Source organism: Astyanax mexicanus, chromosome 18 (assembly GCF_023375975.1).
Source record: "Astyanax mexicanus isolate ESR-SI-001 chromosome 18, AstMex3_surface, whole genome shotgun sequence".
Lineage (NCBI taxonomy): Eukaryota > Metazoa > Chordata > Actinopteri > Characiformes > Acestrorhamphidae > Astyanax > Astyanax mexicanus.
Genome location: NC_064425.1, coordinates 15,278,802 through 15,295,773, shown reverse-complemented (window position 1 = coordinate 15,295,773; position 16,972 = coordinate 15,278,802). Strand labels below are relative to the sequence as shown.

General features: G+C 37.4%; 1 protein-coding gene across 1 annotated transcript; it reads right to left on the bottom strand.

Moving 5' to 3' along the window:
• Window positions 1-3,187: 3,187 nt before the first annotated feature.
• On the bottom strand, window positions 3,188-16,733 carry tp53i13 (tumor protein p53 inducible protein 13). Its single transcript, XM_007245901.4, has 9 exons — window positions 16,138-16,733; window positions 13,073-13,144; window positions 12,719-12,754; window positions 12,466-12,524; window positions 11,323-11,401; window positions 10,030-10,158; window positions 8,760-8,945; window positions 6,629-7,343; window positions 3,188-3,628 (listed from the first exon to the last, which is right to left on the bottom strand). Exons 1-9 carry the CDS (start codon window positions 16,237-16,239, stop codon window positions 3,513-3,515), a joined length of 1,494 nt encoding a protein of 497 aa, XP_007245963.3. The 5' UTR covers window positions 16,240-16,733; the 3' UTR covers window positions 3,188-3,512.
• Between the last annotated feature and the right edge of the window lie 239 nt (window positions 16,734-16,972).

The following is a 16,972-nucleotide window of genomic DNA, read 5'->3' as shown; positions in this document are numbered from 1 at the left end:
GACTTACAGCTTTCACTAATAAAACCTTCTTTACACGTCAGTATAAGACAGTAACGTATAATTAGAAGACTCCGTGATGCAGACTCAGTTCACTAAATGACGCTTAAACTTTCAGAGGTGCTTTAAGTTGCTTTATGACCCTGATGCTTCCATGCATGCCAAGCTCTGCCAGAGTAGCTTTAAGCAAAGTGAAATGAGAGCTTGTGTAATGGTATATGGTCTGTTTTTCGCCTCAGAGAGACCACAAAGGTCATAAATTTACCTTCAAGCATCACCTGTTCCAACACATCTCATACTACACTGAAACTCGCTCAAGTCGCAGCTCTGTTAAATTTCTCACTGAACTTCTACAGAAGTGCAGCAGGACTGAAATCAGAACAACAGCTGAGAGATTGTGCAAAGCATATGCGCTATGGTCCATGTGCAATCCTAATAGCACGTCTTATTATTGTCCCGAGCTTCTTATTTGCTGCTAGGGTTTCACAATGTACAGCCTTAGGCCAGTGATCCATAATTGGTGCAGTGTTTATTATTTTACCACTGTTGCACAACAACACACTGGCATCTTACAAGCAATTTTCATATGTGCACAAAAAATACACCCCACCAAAACTTGCATAAGCAGACCCAGATTACCACTGAAGTTCATAGTATTGTTTGTTTTGTAACGGGTGTTGTCCACAGAGGATGAACAGTTAATAATAATATGCTGGTGTGTTCTTGAATTTATTATTGCAAAGTTTCTGCATGTGCTGTCGAGTTCAGCCAAAAAAAAAACATAAAAAAAATATTTTTTTAGGGGCACTGGGTGGTCCAGCGGGCCACTCCTAGGGTGATGTTGATCAGCACAAGGCATCTGTAAGCTGATGTATCGGAACCGAGTCGCCGCTACTGGCAACTTTTCAGCTAGCAGTTGGAAAAGAGGCGGTGATTGACTTCACATGTCTAAAGGAGGCATGTGTTAGTTTTCACCCTCCTTTGTTTTGTGGAATTCCCTTTTTAAAAATATTAGATAAAACAAAATTTAAGGTAAAAATATTTCCAGGCACAAAATGTTCATGTAAAATAATTCAGATAATGAACAATTCAGCTCATGGAAATTCAGATTGTAAAAAGTCTGGTTGTGGAAACTCAGGGAAACATCCAAGACATTCAACAAAAGCACATAATGTCTGTGAATTACTGTTGAGCTGAACTTGCAACAGTTTAATTTTTTTTTTACCTTGCTTTCTGATTTTCTGGCATGTTTATGGATCTGCTCTAGTGTATATATATATAGTACAAAACATTGCATTTATCAAACCACTTGAGAACACTGATGTATGATTGCCTGGTAGTTGGAAATGTTTCCAGATCATAAAAGCTATTCATATACAGCAATCATTACAGTGTAATACAGCCATGTAAACCTTACTATATATAAACATACAGACAAGATTTAACAGATTTTGTAAATATTTGGAGTATATTTTATTGCAAAGTTCAAAAGTACCTACTATGTAGGGCTGTAAGTCCAGATATTTGGACTCCAAATTCCTTCAATTTCCAAAGCTTTTTTTAGTTTACATTACATATTGTGGAAATGTACAATGTAAAGTAAAAAGTAAAAAAGTTTATGAATCACCTGAAGAAGCTGACAGATTATTCAGTTTTTTTTCTTTTTATTTTAGGTAGTTAGCTCCTCAAACAAATTGCATGTTATACACAAATATAATTTATATATAATAAAAAAATATGTAAACTCATATCTTGCTGACATTTTTTTGGCAAAAACAGGTTTCACCAGAAAAAGAGAAATCAAATAACAGAAGCCTCACAAATATAATTCTCATATGGATCATAAGGCTTCACTCTCACTCTCTTTTCCACTTTATCTGTTACAGGCGTAGTTCATTGTGGAACCAAAATTGGTTCTTTAAGGCACTACTCTGAAAACCAGTTTAAGCACCTTTATTGTTAAGAGTGTACCAGATTATCTTATTATTACTGGTTTCGGAGGAGTCCTTTTTCCTGCCCTAAAATAAAGTACAGATATATAATAAATAAAAGTTCCACCACTTTTGGATGTTTTGCTCAGTTTGACCACTGGATGGGAGTATTTTAATACACCATATGGAGAAAAGTATTGGAATACTCAGCTTTCTTTTGAAATCATGGGTATATTAAAATACCCTTTTGCTTTTGTTGGAGTAACTGTCTCTACTGCCCAGGAAAATCTTTTCTAATAGATTTTGGAGAATTGCTGTCAGGTCTGCATTCAGTGACAACAGTGAGAGTGTAGTCTCAAAACTACTGGAGGTGGACCATCATCCCAGAGAACACAGCTCCACCACTTCACCGCTCCGTGTGGGGATGCCACTAGGTTAATTTTATTTTTCTCTGCTCCAGAGACTTCTATATTTTTGGCAATATAAGCCTACAGAGACTAGACATTCTTTAGAAAGAGTGTCCACAGGCATTTGCATATATTGAGTTGATTGATATTGATGTCAAGATCCTTCAGACCCCTCGATCAAACCATCCAATGCTATTTAGTCAATGCTGAAACAATATACTTTTGCAGAATCAAAAATGAGCTGACTCTAAAAATTGTGCACTTAAACATCCACCTGTTGAATAAGTCAGTTTCAAGAACATCCATCACCATCTGCTGGTGGGTGGAGTTACTTCACTTTAGAAGAGAATAAAAGAAAAAAAAAAAAACCTAAAAAAAACCCTAAAAAAAAAAAAAAAAAATAACTAAAACAAAACCTCAGCACAGAATTCCTTACAATACCTCACTAGCAGTGCACAAACTAATACCCCCACTTTCTGTCAGGTTATAAATGCATACTAGCCTATCACAGTCAGTGCACGGCACTGTATCAGTAACTGACAGTACAGGAAAAAAACAAAACTCCTTCTTTTTGGGAAAGCAAACTTAAACAACGTTTTTATCAAATACTTAAAAACAGTAAAAAAAACTGGACTGTGTCCCTAAATAGTTTTTTTTTTCCTACAGTCTTTTCCCTTACATTCAGTGTGTTTTATATACTTGAGTATAAGTAAAATGAATATGAATTAATTTCTAACAGAATAAAAAACTGTGTTTTTATTTTGCCTTGGTCTCTTGATGGAGATGGAATAAGAGTTTTTCAAAAAGTCTGGAAAAAAAAAAAAAAAAAAAAAAAATCAGGCTCTTGCACCATTAAATGTACCATGAACATGTTATTCAAAAATGTTCAGCTCTTCAGTCAGGATTCAGCATTAAACACGTAAATAAAGTAAAGCTTGAATTCAAGTCAGAATATTGGTGGGTGAGCATGCTACTGAAGACGCTTTGTGAAAGACATGTATGTAAATCCTGTGTGGTCCTGCATGCTTGCATATGTTGAATATGGACCAGCAGTGCTGATAAACATGTGAAGGCAGATCTCAGGTAAACATAGTGGAATAAAGAAAAGTCCCACAGATTGTCCAGTACAGTGGACTGGGTCAGTCAGTTCCATAAACACTCTGATACACTGTGTGGTTCAGTCTGAATCATTGTCAGTGCTGGAGTCAGGCAGAAGAGGGCACTCTTGTCTTCTGCTCTGACTGGATCTCCTCTTCCTCCTTCCCACCATCCTCAGTCTCCTCCGAATAATATCTGCCACACAAAATAACAAATATCAATGTCATTCCTTGGTAACTGGGGAAATCTGGTACATTAAATATTTTATTTTTTAACAGATAATAAAAAAGACTAATATTGTTATTATACAATAATTATTTTGTATATCCATATGTACATAATATTAGGGCTGCATGGTATTGGAACATCTCACAATGCAATATATTTTTTGTTTGTGATATACAGCTCTGGAAAAAAATAAGAGACCACTTAAAAATGATGAGTTTCTTTGATTTTACCAAATTGAAAACCTCTGGAATATAATCAAGAAGAAGATGGATGATCACAAGCCATTAAACCAAGCTGAACTGCTTGAATTTTTGCACCAGGAGTAAAGGCATAAAGTTACAGTTGTGGTCAAAAGTTTACATACACTTGTAAAAAAACATAATGTTATGGCTGTCTTGAGTTTTCAATAAGTTCTACAACTCTTATTTTTCTGTGATAGAGTGATCGGAACACATACATGTTTGTCACAAAAAACAGTCATAAAATTTGGTTCTTTCATAAATTTATTATGGGTCTGCTGAAAATGTCACCAAATCTGCTGGGTCAAAAATATACATACAGCAACAAAATTTGTCAATTTTGGTGATGTAGCGAGTTGTGTCAATCAAATTAGCTTCATGTCATGGCCTCTTCACTTCTTGTAAGTGATTCTGATTGACTACAGCTGTTGACTTCTCATGAGCCCATTTAAATAGGGCTCATTTGACCCAGTGATTAGACTCAGCTACAAAAGCTACAATGGGAAAGTCAAAGGAACTCAGTGTGGATCTGAAAAAGCGAATTATTGACTTGAACAAGTCAGGGAAGTCACTTGGAGCCATTTCAAAGCAGCTACAGGTCCCAAGAGCAACTGTGCAGACAATTATACGCAAGTATAAAGTGCATGGAACAGTTGTGTCACTGCCACGATCAGGAAGAAAACGCAAGCTATCACATGCTGCCGAGAGGAGATTGGTCAGGATGGTCAAGAGTCAACCAAGAATCACCAAGAAGCAGGTCTGCAAGGATTTGGAAGCTGATGGAACACAGGTGTCAGTCTCCACAGTCAAGCGTGTTTTACATCGCCATGGACTGAGAGGCTGCCGTGCAAGAAAGAAGCCCTTGCTCCAGAAAAGGCACCTTAAGACTCGGCTGAAGTTTGCTGCTGATCACATGGACAAAGATAAAACCTTCTGGAGGAAAGTTCTCTGGTCAGACGAAACAAAAATTGAGCTGTTTGGCCACAACACCCAGCAATATGTTTGGAGGAGAAAAGGTGAGGCCTTTAATCCCAGGAACACCATGCCTACTGTCAAGCATGGTGGTGGTAGTATTATGCTCTGGGGATGTTTTGCTGCCAGTGGAACTGGTTCTTTGCAGAAAGTAAATGGGATAATGAAGAAGGAGGATTACCTCCAAATTCTGCAGGAAAACTTAAAACCATCAGCCCGAAGGTTGGGTCTTGGGCGCAGTTGGGTGTTCCAACAAGACAATGACCCAAAACACACATCAAAAGTGGTAAAGGAATGGCTAAACCAGGCTAGAATTAAGGTTTTAGAATGGCCTTCCCAAAGTCCTGACTTAAACCCCATTGAGAACATGTGGACAGTGCTAAAGAAACGGGTTCATGCAAGAAAACCATCACATTTAGCTGAACTGCACCAATTCTGTCAAGAAGAGTGGTCAAACATTCGACCTGAAGCTTGCCAGGAGCTTGTGGATGGCTACCAAAGGTGCCTAGTTGCCGTGAAAATGGCCAAGGGACATGTAACCAAATACTAATGTTGCTGTATGTATATTTTTGACCCAGCAGATTTGGTGACATTTTCAGCAGACCCATAATAAATTTATGAAAGAACCAAATTTTATGACTGTTTTTTGTGACAAACATGTATGTGTTCCGATCACTCTATCACAGAAAAATAAGAGTTGTAGAACTTATTGAAAACTCAAGACAGCCATAACATTATGTTTTTTTACAAGTGTATGTAAACTTTTGACCACAACTGTATCTAAAAGCAGTGTGTAAGACTGGTGGAGGAGAAAATGCCAAGATTAAAAACCAGGGTTATTCCACCAAATATTGATTTCTGAACTCTTAAAACTTTATTAATATGATTATGAATATTATTTCAGCCATTTCTCATTTTCTGCAAATAAATGCTCTAAATAACAATATTTGGAATTTGGGAGAAATGTTGTTAGAAACTGATTCAGAAACTGAAGTGGTCTCTTAATTTTTCCCAGAGCTGTTTAATGTGATGTATTCCTGCAAAATACAGAATTTTTCCCTAAATTGAGAAAATTGTGAATTTTCCTATTGTAGCAAAAAAAATGTAATAATTAATAATTTGACATTGCATGTGCTGTGATGTAAATATTGCACATGCACACATTGTGGTGCTTATGCTAAAAACAGTATATTGTGCAGCCATAAATAATATATATTAATATAATATTTATAATTTATAATAATTAATAATTAAAAATAATAATTGTTAGATTTTCTTAAATATTAATTAGCTAATTGCTTGATTCACTGATTTTTTTTAAACTATAACTTGCCCATTTACAGTAAAAAAAATTGTGAGTGATATATTATCCCAGACGATAATGGTGCTAAACAATAATATTGTCATTTTAAGACCATTAAATGCCACTGACATAAAATAAAATAAAATAAAATAAATATTGGATACACAGAGAACACTATTATTATCAAGTTGGGTAATAGTTTATCATGGCAATAAAACACAGACTATACTAAAGTATATGATTTTTGTTTTTTTTAGCCATTTAGATTTTTGTTCTGTTTGGAAAATGCAAAAAGGAACAGATTGGGCGACCAACCCCACATTTTTAAAAACATACCCTGAAATGAATCAACAATTTAAGTACATATTAAGTAAAATGATGAAAATAGACATTCATTTTATATACTTGGATTTCTGATTAGTTTCTGATTCCTGATTTTTTTAAATTGCATACCTGCCACGCTCTCATAGTCCTGCTGGGTCTCGCGCCAGTACAGGCTGGGTGGTGTGCGCCAGTTGCGGTACAGGCGCGTGTGGAGCACAGAGAGCGTGAGCAGCACTAAGAGGAAGCCCAGCGCAGCAGCGGCCCACACCGCCTCATCAGTTCGCGCTGTGGGCATCCTGTGGCTCTGCAGAGGTCCACTTTTCTTTGGAGCTGCTGTGTTTGGAGCTGTGCACTGACCTGGCGCTCCACAGCCGCCACCCCTCTCACCACCCTGCTCCTCTGTGTCGGTTTTAATGCGGTGCTTATGAACTTTCAGTTTAGTCTTTTTGTGAGATGACAGACCGGACTCTGGGGTCTTTATAAGGGATTTTGTAGCCGCGTCTCCTTTAACGTGGTCTGGTGACGGTGCTTTCATTGTAATTCTGTATGTAGCTGTTGTCCTTTCTTCTGGTTTTTCTGGCGTGGCAGTGTGGAGGAAGTACGAGTGTTGCTCAGGATGAGGGGTTTCAGGAGGTACCTCTTTATCCTCAGTAATGTTCAGGGATTGTGTGTGTGTAGAGTTCAGTATTTTGGACTCTGAGCTGTTCTGTGCAGGGCTGTTTTGGGACAGCATTGCCTCATCACTCTTGTTGGATTGGTGGGCGTCCAGACTCCTTCTCGATTTCGTTCTTGCAGCACTTTGCTCATATACAGACAAAGCCTCCACACAGCATGCTCTCAGAGACTGTCAGATAGAAATAGAAATAAGTACAAAAGTATTTGACAATATACACTTATCATAAAAAAAAAGGCAGAAATGAAACTTTGTGGGTAGTCGTGCCAGACTATCATGGAGTGTCATGTGTCATAGGTCCAGAAGGCCTGGTATTATTGTGTAAATGCAATTTTGTCTCAAGCCAGATCATCTTTGGTCTTAATTACCGGCACTTTGACAGACCCACATTACGTTAAAGAGGTCCTGCAACTATAGCAGCCCTACCTTTTTCTGAACACTATTACACTAACACCAGAACACTATTCCAACAGGACAATGCTCGTCCATATTCTGGAAATACTGCATTTTTCGCACCAGTCTATAAAGCGCACTATTAATGAATGTCTATTTTCTGGTCTATTTACATAACATGCATAAGGCACACCAGATTATAAGGTGCATTTTAAGAGACACTACACAGAACTTCCAATTCAGCAGGTCTCGCCGCTGGATGGTGGTGTGGGGTATTTAATAAGTTAAGTAAAGCTAAGCTAAGTAAACAAAACTGAAATAATATAAAAAAGACTTTCTTTTAAAGTCAAAAAAGCGTTTGTGTTAATCTACACAGATTTCTCTGCTTTAACTATGTTTATTTATTTGGGTGTGTAAAGTGTTTCCATTTACTTAGATTCCCAAATTTCTCCAGCACTAAGGCTGGAGCATTAGCATTGCTATTGGACAGAGCTACACTGAGGAACCCTGAGTGTTCCACTAAGTCAGGGCGAGATCAGCTAGCGGTTCGTCCCACGTAGCTTGTTTTAACACGGTAAACACACAGACCCCTCTGAAAGACGAAAAAGCAAGCTTGGTTAGGATAATAAGGACGATAATCCTCACCTCTGAACAGGGAAATAACAGTTAGAGGTTAATGCTAATGCTGCTCTAGCAGTGCTGGAGAAATAAACTGAAACTCCAGTATGACTCTGTACTTCAGGGGAGTGGCTTTACTGCTCCTTACAACCTGACTGGTAGAATTCATACATAAGATGCACTGGGTTTTAAGGCGCACTGACGATTTTTGGAAAAATTAATTCTAGTGCGAAAAATACAGTATCTCAATAGCTTGACGCAGATAGTATTCCATAGCCAGTCGTATATTACCAGGCCTATCCCTGATTAAAAATGTGTGTGACTCCACCCCTGCAACTATATTCAAGCTGCATGGAATGGATTATCACAGGACATCATTAGGAATCATTGGCATGATGCATTACACATACATTACACTCTACTTCTGTATCTGCATCAGTCTAAATTTTTAATAATGTGTTGGTTCTGCTAACTGTTTTTTTTTTTAATGAGTGTTTAATAAAGCAGTAGTAGTTTCGTGAGGGAGCAGTTTATTTACCAGTATTGTTTTGGGGAGATTGTTTTTTGATTACTGACCTTTACAGTAGTACCCAGCACTCTGTCCACAGGTGCTGCCTTGGTCAAATACAGGCTGTACTTTGGCCTTTGTCCTTCCTTGGTTTGATTAAAGTTGGAGAAAGCTGCGAGCAACCAGTCACACACTCCTGCTGAGGTCACATGGGACATCTCAAGAGTATAACCCCAGGACACCAGGGCAAAAGGCTTATGGAAAACAAAAACAAGGGAATGAATTTAAAAATCGGAAGAGCAAACACACAGTGATTTAATGCTGCATAAATAAAACACATGTACAACTGAAATATTTTATACAGAAGTAAAAAAAAAATATATATTAATAGAATGTCTTACTTATTTAAAGCACTATTACATAGTACAGTAAAAACTCTACATAACACATTCTGTTAAGGAAAGAGAAAAAAAAAATACATATATATTTTTTGCTCTTTCCCTAACACAATGTGTTTTTCAATGGATTTCACAGATCTTATTTGAAGGACAGGTTCACACATGCTTTCTGGACAAGAAGTGTCATCTGTAGTTAAACATTCATGTAGATTGCTGTAGTAGAGTAATAATACATTTCACATCTAGATGTAAATATACAGCTCTAAAAAAACAACAAGAGACCACTTGAAAATGAATTTCTTTAATTTTACCAAATTGAAAACCTCTGACATTTAATCAAGAGGAAGATGGATGATCACAAGCCATCAAACCAAGCTAAACTGAGTGATTTTTTGCACCAGGAGTGGCATAAAGTTATCCAAAAGCAGTATGTAAGACTGGTGGAGGAGAACATGCCAAGATGCATAAAAAAAAAATGATTAAAAACCAGGGTTATTTCACCAAATATTCATTTCTGAACTCTTAAAATCAGCCATTTTTGATTTGGAGTTTGGGAGAAATGTTGTCTGTAGTTTATAGAATAGAACAACAATGTTCATTTTACTCAAATATATACCTATAAATAGCTAAATCAATCAGAGAAACTGATTCTGAAGTGGTCCCTTAATTTTTTCCAGAGCTGTATATATTGTAATACCGTATATATACTTCTCAACGTCCAAAAATCAAGCTGGAATCTTCTGCTAATCAATTGTTACCCAAATCATCAAGATTAAGAATACTGCTTATGGCCTTTTGGTTTTCTATCTCTCACTAGAATAAATAAATAGATGCTGCTCTTTGTTGGAGACACACAGACTGAGTCATGCTCAGTGATTATGCAGACTCCAGGCAGGTGCACTGCAGTATCTGAAGGTAGCGGTGTGAAGGAATGACTCACTCTGTGCTGGCTGAGCTGGGGGTGAGCTGTGAGGATGTAGTGATGAAGGCAGGAGTGGGCCGTTGCTGCCAGAGCTCTGCGACCAATCTCTGAGGCACAAGGGTGGTAAAGGAGAACTATGGCGCCATCCTAAGGCAGAGGAAACATTACATTACTCCAGATTTACTTCAAATAGTGAGAGAATTTCCAAGTCCCAATAAAGCAGATATACAAATTGGGCTCAGACATTTAATATTAAAGGCCCAACCAGATTGACTGGAATACACTGGAAATACAGACAAACCTGAACTGAAAATGCAAGTGAAATATAAGAGAGATACACTAAAATATTGGGACATCTGCCCATTCATTGTGTATATAGTGTATGGTCAAGATCAGGTACTATTTTGAACAACAACTGAACATAATTCATCCTAAGGTTATTCATTACATGAGTTTCTAGTGTTAATTTGGGTTTCAAAATGTTTATATTTGATCATCATATCTGACAGTCTGAAACTGGGGACACTTCATGAATACATCTTTTGTGTCTCAAATGTTCCTCACAAAAAAACTGCATTTCTGTTAATTACATTTTAAAATGACATTTCTTCAATTTAGTTTTATTATATTGCATTTTGAGTATTGATTACATGAAAATCAAATGTCGATATTTTTTAAAAATGTCAAAAAATACCCTTTTTTTCAGTTCAAATGTCTGTATCAGCCAGTAACACTTGGGACTGTTTTAGTTATCATCACATAAAACCTGGACAGTTTGTGATTTAAATTACAATTGTGATTTAAAATGTGTCTGAATGTTTGTGGGCATGCATTCTAATGTATGCATTTAGCTACCCACTGCTGTATTTCAGTATTCTCAACAGAATAGGACTGTCTAGAATGGTGGTGCTAAATCAAGGATTTTTTGGATATGTTGGTGAGTTGAGGGTGATATTGGCAACTGTCCAACATCCTAACCTGGCCAATCACCTTGTAAATAAATCTAGTAGAACGCCTTCCTTGGACAGAAGAGACTGCTCTCCAACAAAAGCAGGATAAACTCTTTAATTTTACCCCTAATTTAGGAACAACAGAAAAACCAGTGCCCCAATACTTCTGTCTCTCACATCTTAGGGTGACTGCTTTGATTGATAAACACTGATTGATACACTAAAACATGTAGAACAAATAGCATGTCTCAAGATCTACAGAGATCTTGAGACATGCCCAAACATGTTAGTCAACAGATTGAACTAAAGAGAGATACAACATTGTGCGGGATCGGCAGAGCTTTACTTAAGTGTACGTTACCTTCAGGTTGTTAAGCCAGCGCTGAGGGGGGCAGTACAGGTACTCTCCACTAAGAGCTCCTACAGGCCTGTGAGCCCCACTGGAAACACACCAACAACACCAACATCAACAACACCAGCAACATCTTATCAATTCACTAAATGATCTCTATTCCTTTGTAAATAAATATCATTATATCTCTGTATTCAGCAGGTTTATGAATAGGGAGGGCTAAGGTTTCACTGTGGGGTTTAGGAGAAAGCCTCCCAGGAGTGGAAAAAGTCCACAAAAATAGTGAATACTTTTAAATTAAAAGAACAACTTTTCGAAGAATTGTCTCAAAGTACAATATAACGTGACTCAGTGATATTATGATTTTAGAATCCATATTGTGATAAAGCAGTATTGTCTGACAATAGCTGCCAATGTTGTTTTTGTTTTAATATTTACTATGAATCTTATTTTTTTTATATATGTGTTTAAGTTTTATTTATATACACTAAATATTGTTTACTTCAGTATTTCAGTAGCTTGGTTGTTTTTGTTACATTACATATATATATATATATATATAAAAACAGCTCTGGAACAAAATTAAGATACCACTTCAGTTTCTGAATCAGTTTCTCTGATTTTGCTATTTATAGGTATATGTTTGAGTAAAATGAATAAACCACGGACAACATTTCTCCCAAATTCCAAATAAAAATACTGTCATTTAGAGCATTTATTTGCAGAAAATAAGAAATGGCCGAAATAACAAAAAAAGATGCAGAGCTTTTAGACCTCAAATAATGCAAAAAAAAAACAAAAAAAAGTTCATATTCATAAAGTTTTAAGAGTTCAGAAATCAATATTTGGTGCAATAACCCTGGTTTTTAATCACAGTGTTTATGCATTTTGGCATGTTCTCCTCCACCAGTCTTACACAATGCTTTTGGATAACATTATGTCACTCCTGGTGCAAAAATTCAAGCAGTTCAGTTTGGTTTGATGGCTTGTGATCATCCATCTTCCTCTTGATAATATTCCAGAGGTTTTTAATTTGGTAAACAAAAAAAAAACATCATTTTTAAGCTGCCTCTTATTTTATATACATATAGCCCCCTAAAACAGGTCTAACCATGCCCGTGGTGTTCAGTGTGTATTCTTTGGAAGTCTTACCTGCTGGGGATGGTTTGATTATATTTGATGGTCATATTCATGCAGATCTGCTCAGCTGGCTGCAGATAAAATTGAAAACATGAGATCATCATGTATGACACACACACATTCCAACACAGCAGTAATACTGTCAGTGTATCATTACAGAACAATATAGACTGTGACTGCAGCTGCACAGTCAATATTTCATTAAGTGTGAATCTGCTGTGGGCTGTGTAATTAATGTTAAAGTGGTGAGAATGTAATGGTTTACCTGTAGGGGGTATTTGGTGGAAAGATCAGCAAGCCTCTGCAAAAAGAGGACAGATAATTGATTAGGCCAATTTACCATCAAGAAGTTGGACAAAGTCCTTACAGACAAATATAATCAACATTCTAGAGCTGGACAATAGATACATCCCTGCTGAAACAAACAGGCTGGTCAGCTATACTGGCCATGAGCTGGTTAAGCAGCTGCCTTTCACCCTGTGTGAAAACAGCAATAATCCAGTGCTCCAATCGCTGAGTCACTATCTCTTAGTAACTTTATGTCTTATATACTTCATTTATCTTTATCCCCCCACCCTTCCCGCCCCACAGAGTTATCTATATGATTACAGACGTTTACCTGAGGTGACTGTGGCCACGGCTCCGGACACGCGAGCTCATCAGACTGAGGTAGATCTGTCTCCAGCTTTACCTTTGGAAAAAAATTAGACAACCTTAAATCCTGATAGATGTTCTGCTGTATCAGTTAACCCATTGATGTCCATATCTATTTTTTTCTATTTAAACACCTATTTAGCATGTGGGTCACAAAGTACCGCACAATTTTAACGAAACATTAAACAGACAATCAAGAAATCTGATTATAAATAAAATTATGAAAATGCAAAATATGACAGCATATTATTGTTTGATTTCATTTGATCTCTGTAGGCTAGTACAACCCCTGGCAAAAAGTATGGAATCACCAGTCTTGGATGAGCACTCCTTCAGACATTTCATTCTGTAAAACAAACTCTGATCAAAAACATGATACAATAATAAGGTCATTCCAAAGTGCAACTTGTTGGCTTTCAGGAACACTCAAAGAAATGAAGAAAAAACATTGTGGAAGTCAGTGAATGTTACTTTTATTGACCAACCACAGGGAAAAAAATATGGAATCACTCAATTCTGAGGAAAAAAGTATGGAATCACTCAAATTGAAGGTAGAAAATAAGGACACACCCAGTCAATTTCCTTTCCCTAAATGGACACCTGCCTCAGATTAGATCTGCTCGTTAGTCTGCAGTTAAAAACACCTGCAGTCATGACACCTTGGAGGGCTGCTGGATGAATTAGAGTGGCAAGAACCATGGCTCCAACAAGAGAAATGTCTCTTGAAACAAAAGAGAGGATTGTGAAACTTCTTGAAGAAGGTAACTCTTCACGCATGGTTGCTAAAGATGTGGGCTGTTCACAGTCAGCTGTATCCAAGATATGGACCAAATACAAACAGCATGGAATGGTTGTTAAAGCCAAGCGTACTGGTAGACCGAGAAAGACATCAAAGCGTCAAGACAAGCAACTTAAGGCCATTTGTCTTGAAAACCGAAAAAGTACAACTAAACAGATGAAGCATACATGGGAAGAAGCTGGAGCCAATGTATGTGACCGAACCGTAAGAAATCGCCTAAAGGAAATGGGATTTCAATACAGGAAAGCTAAAAGAAAACCATCATTGACACCTAAACATAAAAGAACAAGACTGCAGTGGGCTAAGGAGAGGCAATCATGGACTGTGGATGACTGGATGAAAGTTATCTTCAGTGATGAGTCAAGAATCTGCATTGGACAAGGTGATGATGCTGGAACTTTTGTTTGGTGCCGTTCCAGTGAGATTTATGAAGAGGCCTGCCTGAAGAAAACAACCAAATTTCCACAGTCCTTGATGATATGGGGCTGCATGTCAGGCAAAGGCACTGGGGAGATGACTGTGGTTAATTCTTCTATCAATGCACAAGTTTACATTGACATTTTGGACAGTTTTCTCATCCCTTCAATTGAACAGATGTTTGGAGATAATGAAATAATTTTCCAAGATGACAATGCATCGTGCCATAGGGCAAAAACAGTGAAGGCATTCCTTGGAGAAAGACACATTCAGTCGATGTCATGGCCTGCAAATAGTCCAGATCTCAACCCAATTGAAAACCTGTGGTGGAAATGGAAAAAAAATGGTCCACAAGAAGGCTCCGACCTGCAAAGCTGATCTGGCAACTGCTACTAAAGAGAGTTGGCACCAAATTGATGCAGAATACTGTTTGTCACTCATCAGGTCCATGCCTCAGAGACTGAAAGCCGTTATAAAAGCCAAAGGTGGTGCAACTAAATACTAGGGATGTATTTTGAATCATCTTTTGTTTATCTGTTTTTCATGATTCCATACTTTTTTCCTCAGAATTGAGTGATTCCATATTTTTTTCCCTGTGGTTGGTCAATAAAAGTAACATTCACTGACTTCCACAATGTTTTTCTTCATTTCTTTGAGTGTTCCTGAAAGCCAACAAGTTGCACTTTGGAATGACCTTATTATTGTATCATGTTTTTGATCAGAGTTTGTTTTACAGAATGAAATGTCTGAAGGAGTGCTCATCCAAGACTGGTGATTCCATACTTTTTGCCAGGGGTTGTATATGGGTACTTTTAAAAATACTGAACAAATGCATTTATAATAATATTTTTTTATTTTTCTTAAGTGTCAAAATATAAAACCCATATATGTAGAAATGTAATATATATACTTTGTCAGGTTTATGTGACAAAAATTATGTGACTAACTTCAAATTGTAGAATATTATAAAAATATGAGATCATTATTTACAAAAATGCTATGTAATGTATACACAGTTTAAAAACATATTACACTACAGAGAACTGGTAAAACAATGTTAATAATCGCTTAATATTAATAGTCAAGCCTCTTGACACAACTTCTCATTCAATGTTTCTAAATTGTAGATTAATTTTAAAGACATGAATTATTTGATCATTTGTTTTAATCAATTGACACCACTGCTACATACATACATACATACATACGATATGGCCCCAAAATTACATCTCAATATTTTACGGTATTTTCGCAATAATGATACTCTTGGTGATATTACAAAACACTAAATTAAACAATTTTAGAAATACACTACTGCAACCAAATTTGTATTAAATTCTATTATTGCATATGATATGATATTGCATAATTCTAACTGAGATATAAAAAATACAATAATCTTTTTTTATCAGATTTGTAACTAAAAGCAAATTTGTATACATATCTTCACATATTCAGGATTAAAGTAAAATTAATGATGCTGGACAGGTATAATCTGTCTCTAGTAGATATATAATAGGAAATGATAAGAAGATATTTCTGGGTATAATATCGATATTAAAAATGTTGGCGATATTATTGCGTACGATACAATATTATGGCACACCCCTAGCACACACACACACACACACACATATATATATATATACACATCTGATTTTACCCACACTAAGCTGAACTGGTCAGGAATGGGTTAAATAGACCTGCAGCATATATCATCAACTACAACTAAGTAATAAAAGACTTTCTGAGAAAAAGAAAGTGTGTTTTTGTCCACAGAGGAGGCTTAAATCAACTGAAAACTCATAACTTACCTTTCCATTGTCGCAGTGTTGACTCCACCGTGCTGACTGACAGAGTTTTATCAGCCAGAGCCACGGAAATCCACAAAACAGAGCCACAGCTTTGAGCCTCATAACTGCAGCCTCACATCCAGGACTGCTGCTGCTGCTGCTGGAGACCCTCAGGAACCGGAGAGGCTGTCTATCTAAACTTCCTACTGAAGTTCTGTACAGCCGGGCCTGCCTGCAGCCTGCGCTTCCTCCCTCTCACACACTGCTGCCCTGCTCTCACAACTACTCTTACACAGCCCCGGGAATCAGGCAGATCCATAATCTGCTCAAACCTGGAGCTCTGAGGGTTCAGCAGACCCAGCACTGAGGGGGAGAGAGGGGCCTGCAGCTGCTGCTTGGGTAACTGCGGATACCTGCCCGGGGTTCAGCAGGACTGTACAGCTCCACTCCCAGGCCTCAGCTCTACAGCCGCCAGCCTAAATCACACACTCACCTTAAACTAGTACAGAAACTACAACCAAAACACCCGTAAACCCGCCGCAGAGGAGCTATCAGGAACTTTCACCCTACAACATGTCCGATCCACAGGTCCAGCCGTGACGTCATTGATAAATAAAGCCACTTTTTTAACCAGAGCCAGTTTATACAGGGAGCACGTGCACTTCCTACAGCCCCCGTTATATCAGGGAATGACTGCCGGCCGCTAGGGGGAGCCCGCGAGCGAGCCCTGAATGAATGGGGGTAAATAGAGCTAAACGGCTAAAAACCTAAATTTAAAATATTAACTACCTATTTTAAAAAATATTCCTTTAATTCTGTAAAGTAAAATATGGCACGTCGCTAACAAGCAAAGAAA

What these genes read in the sequence shown, in the direction of transcription:
- tp53i13 (XM_007245901.4), bottom strand. Translation starts at nt 16,239, where the DNA reads ATGAGGCTCAAAGCTGTGGCTCTGTTTTGTGGATTTCCGTGGCTCTGG. An exon ending in AACACTGCGACAATGGAAAG is followed by an intron (nt 13,145 to 16,137) that starts GTAAGTTATGAG and finishes TTTTTTCCAAAG; the next exon opens with GTAAAGCTGGAGACAGATCT. An exon ending in CGTGGCCACAGTCACCTCAG is followed by an intron (nt 12,755 to 13,072) that starts GTAAACGTCTGT and finishes CTCTTTTTGCAG; the next exon opens with AGGCTTGCTGATCTTTCCAC.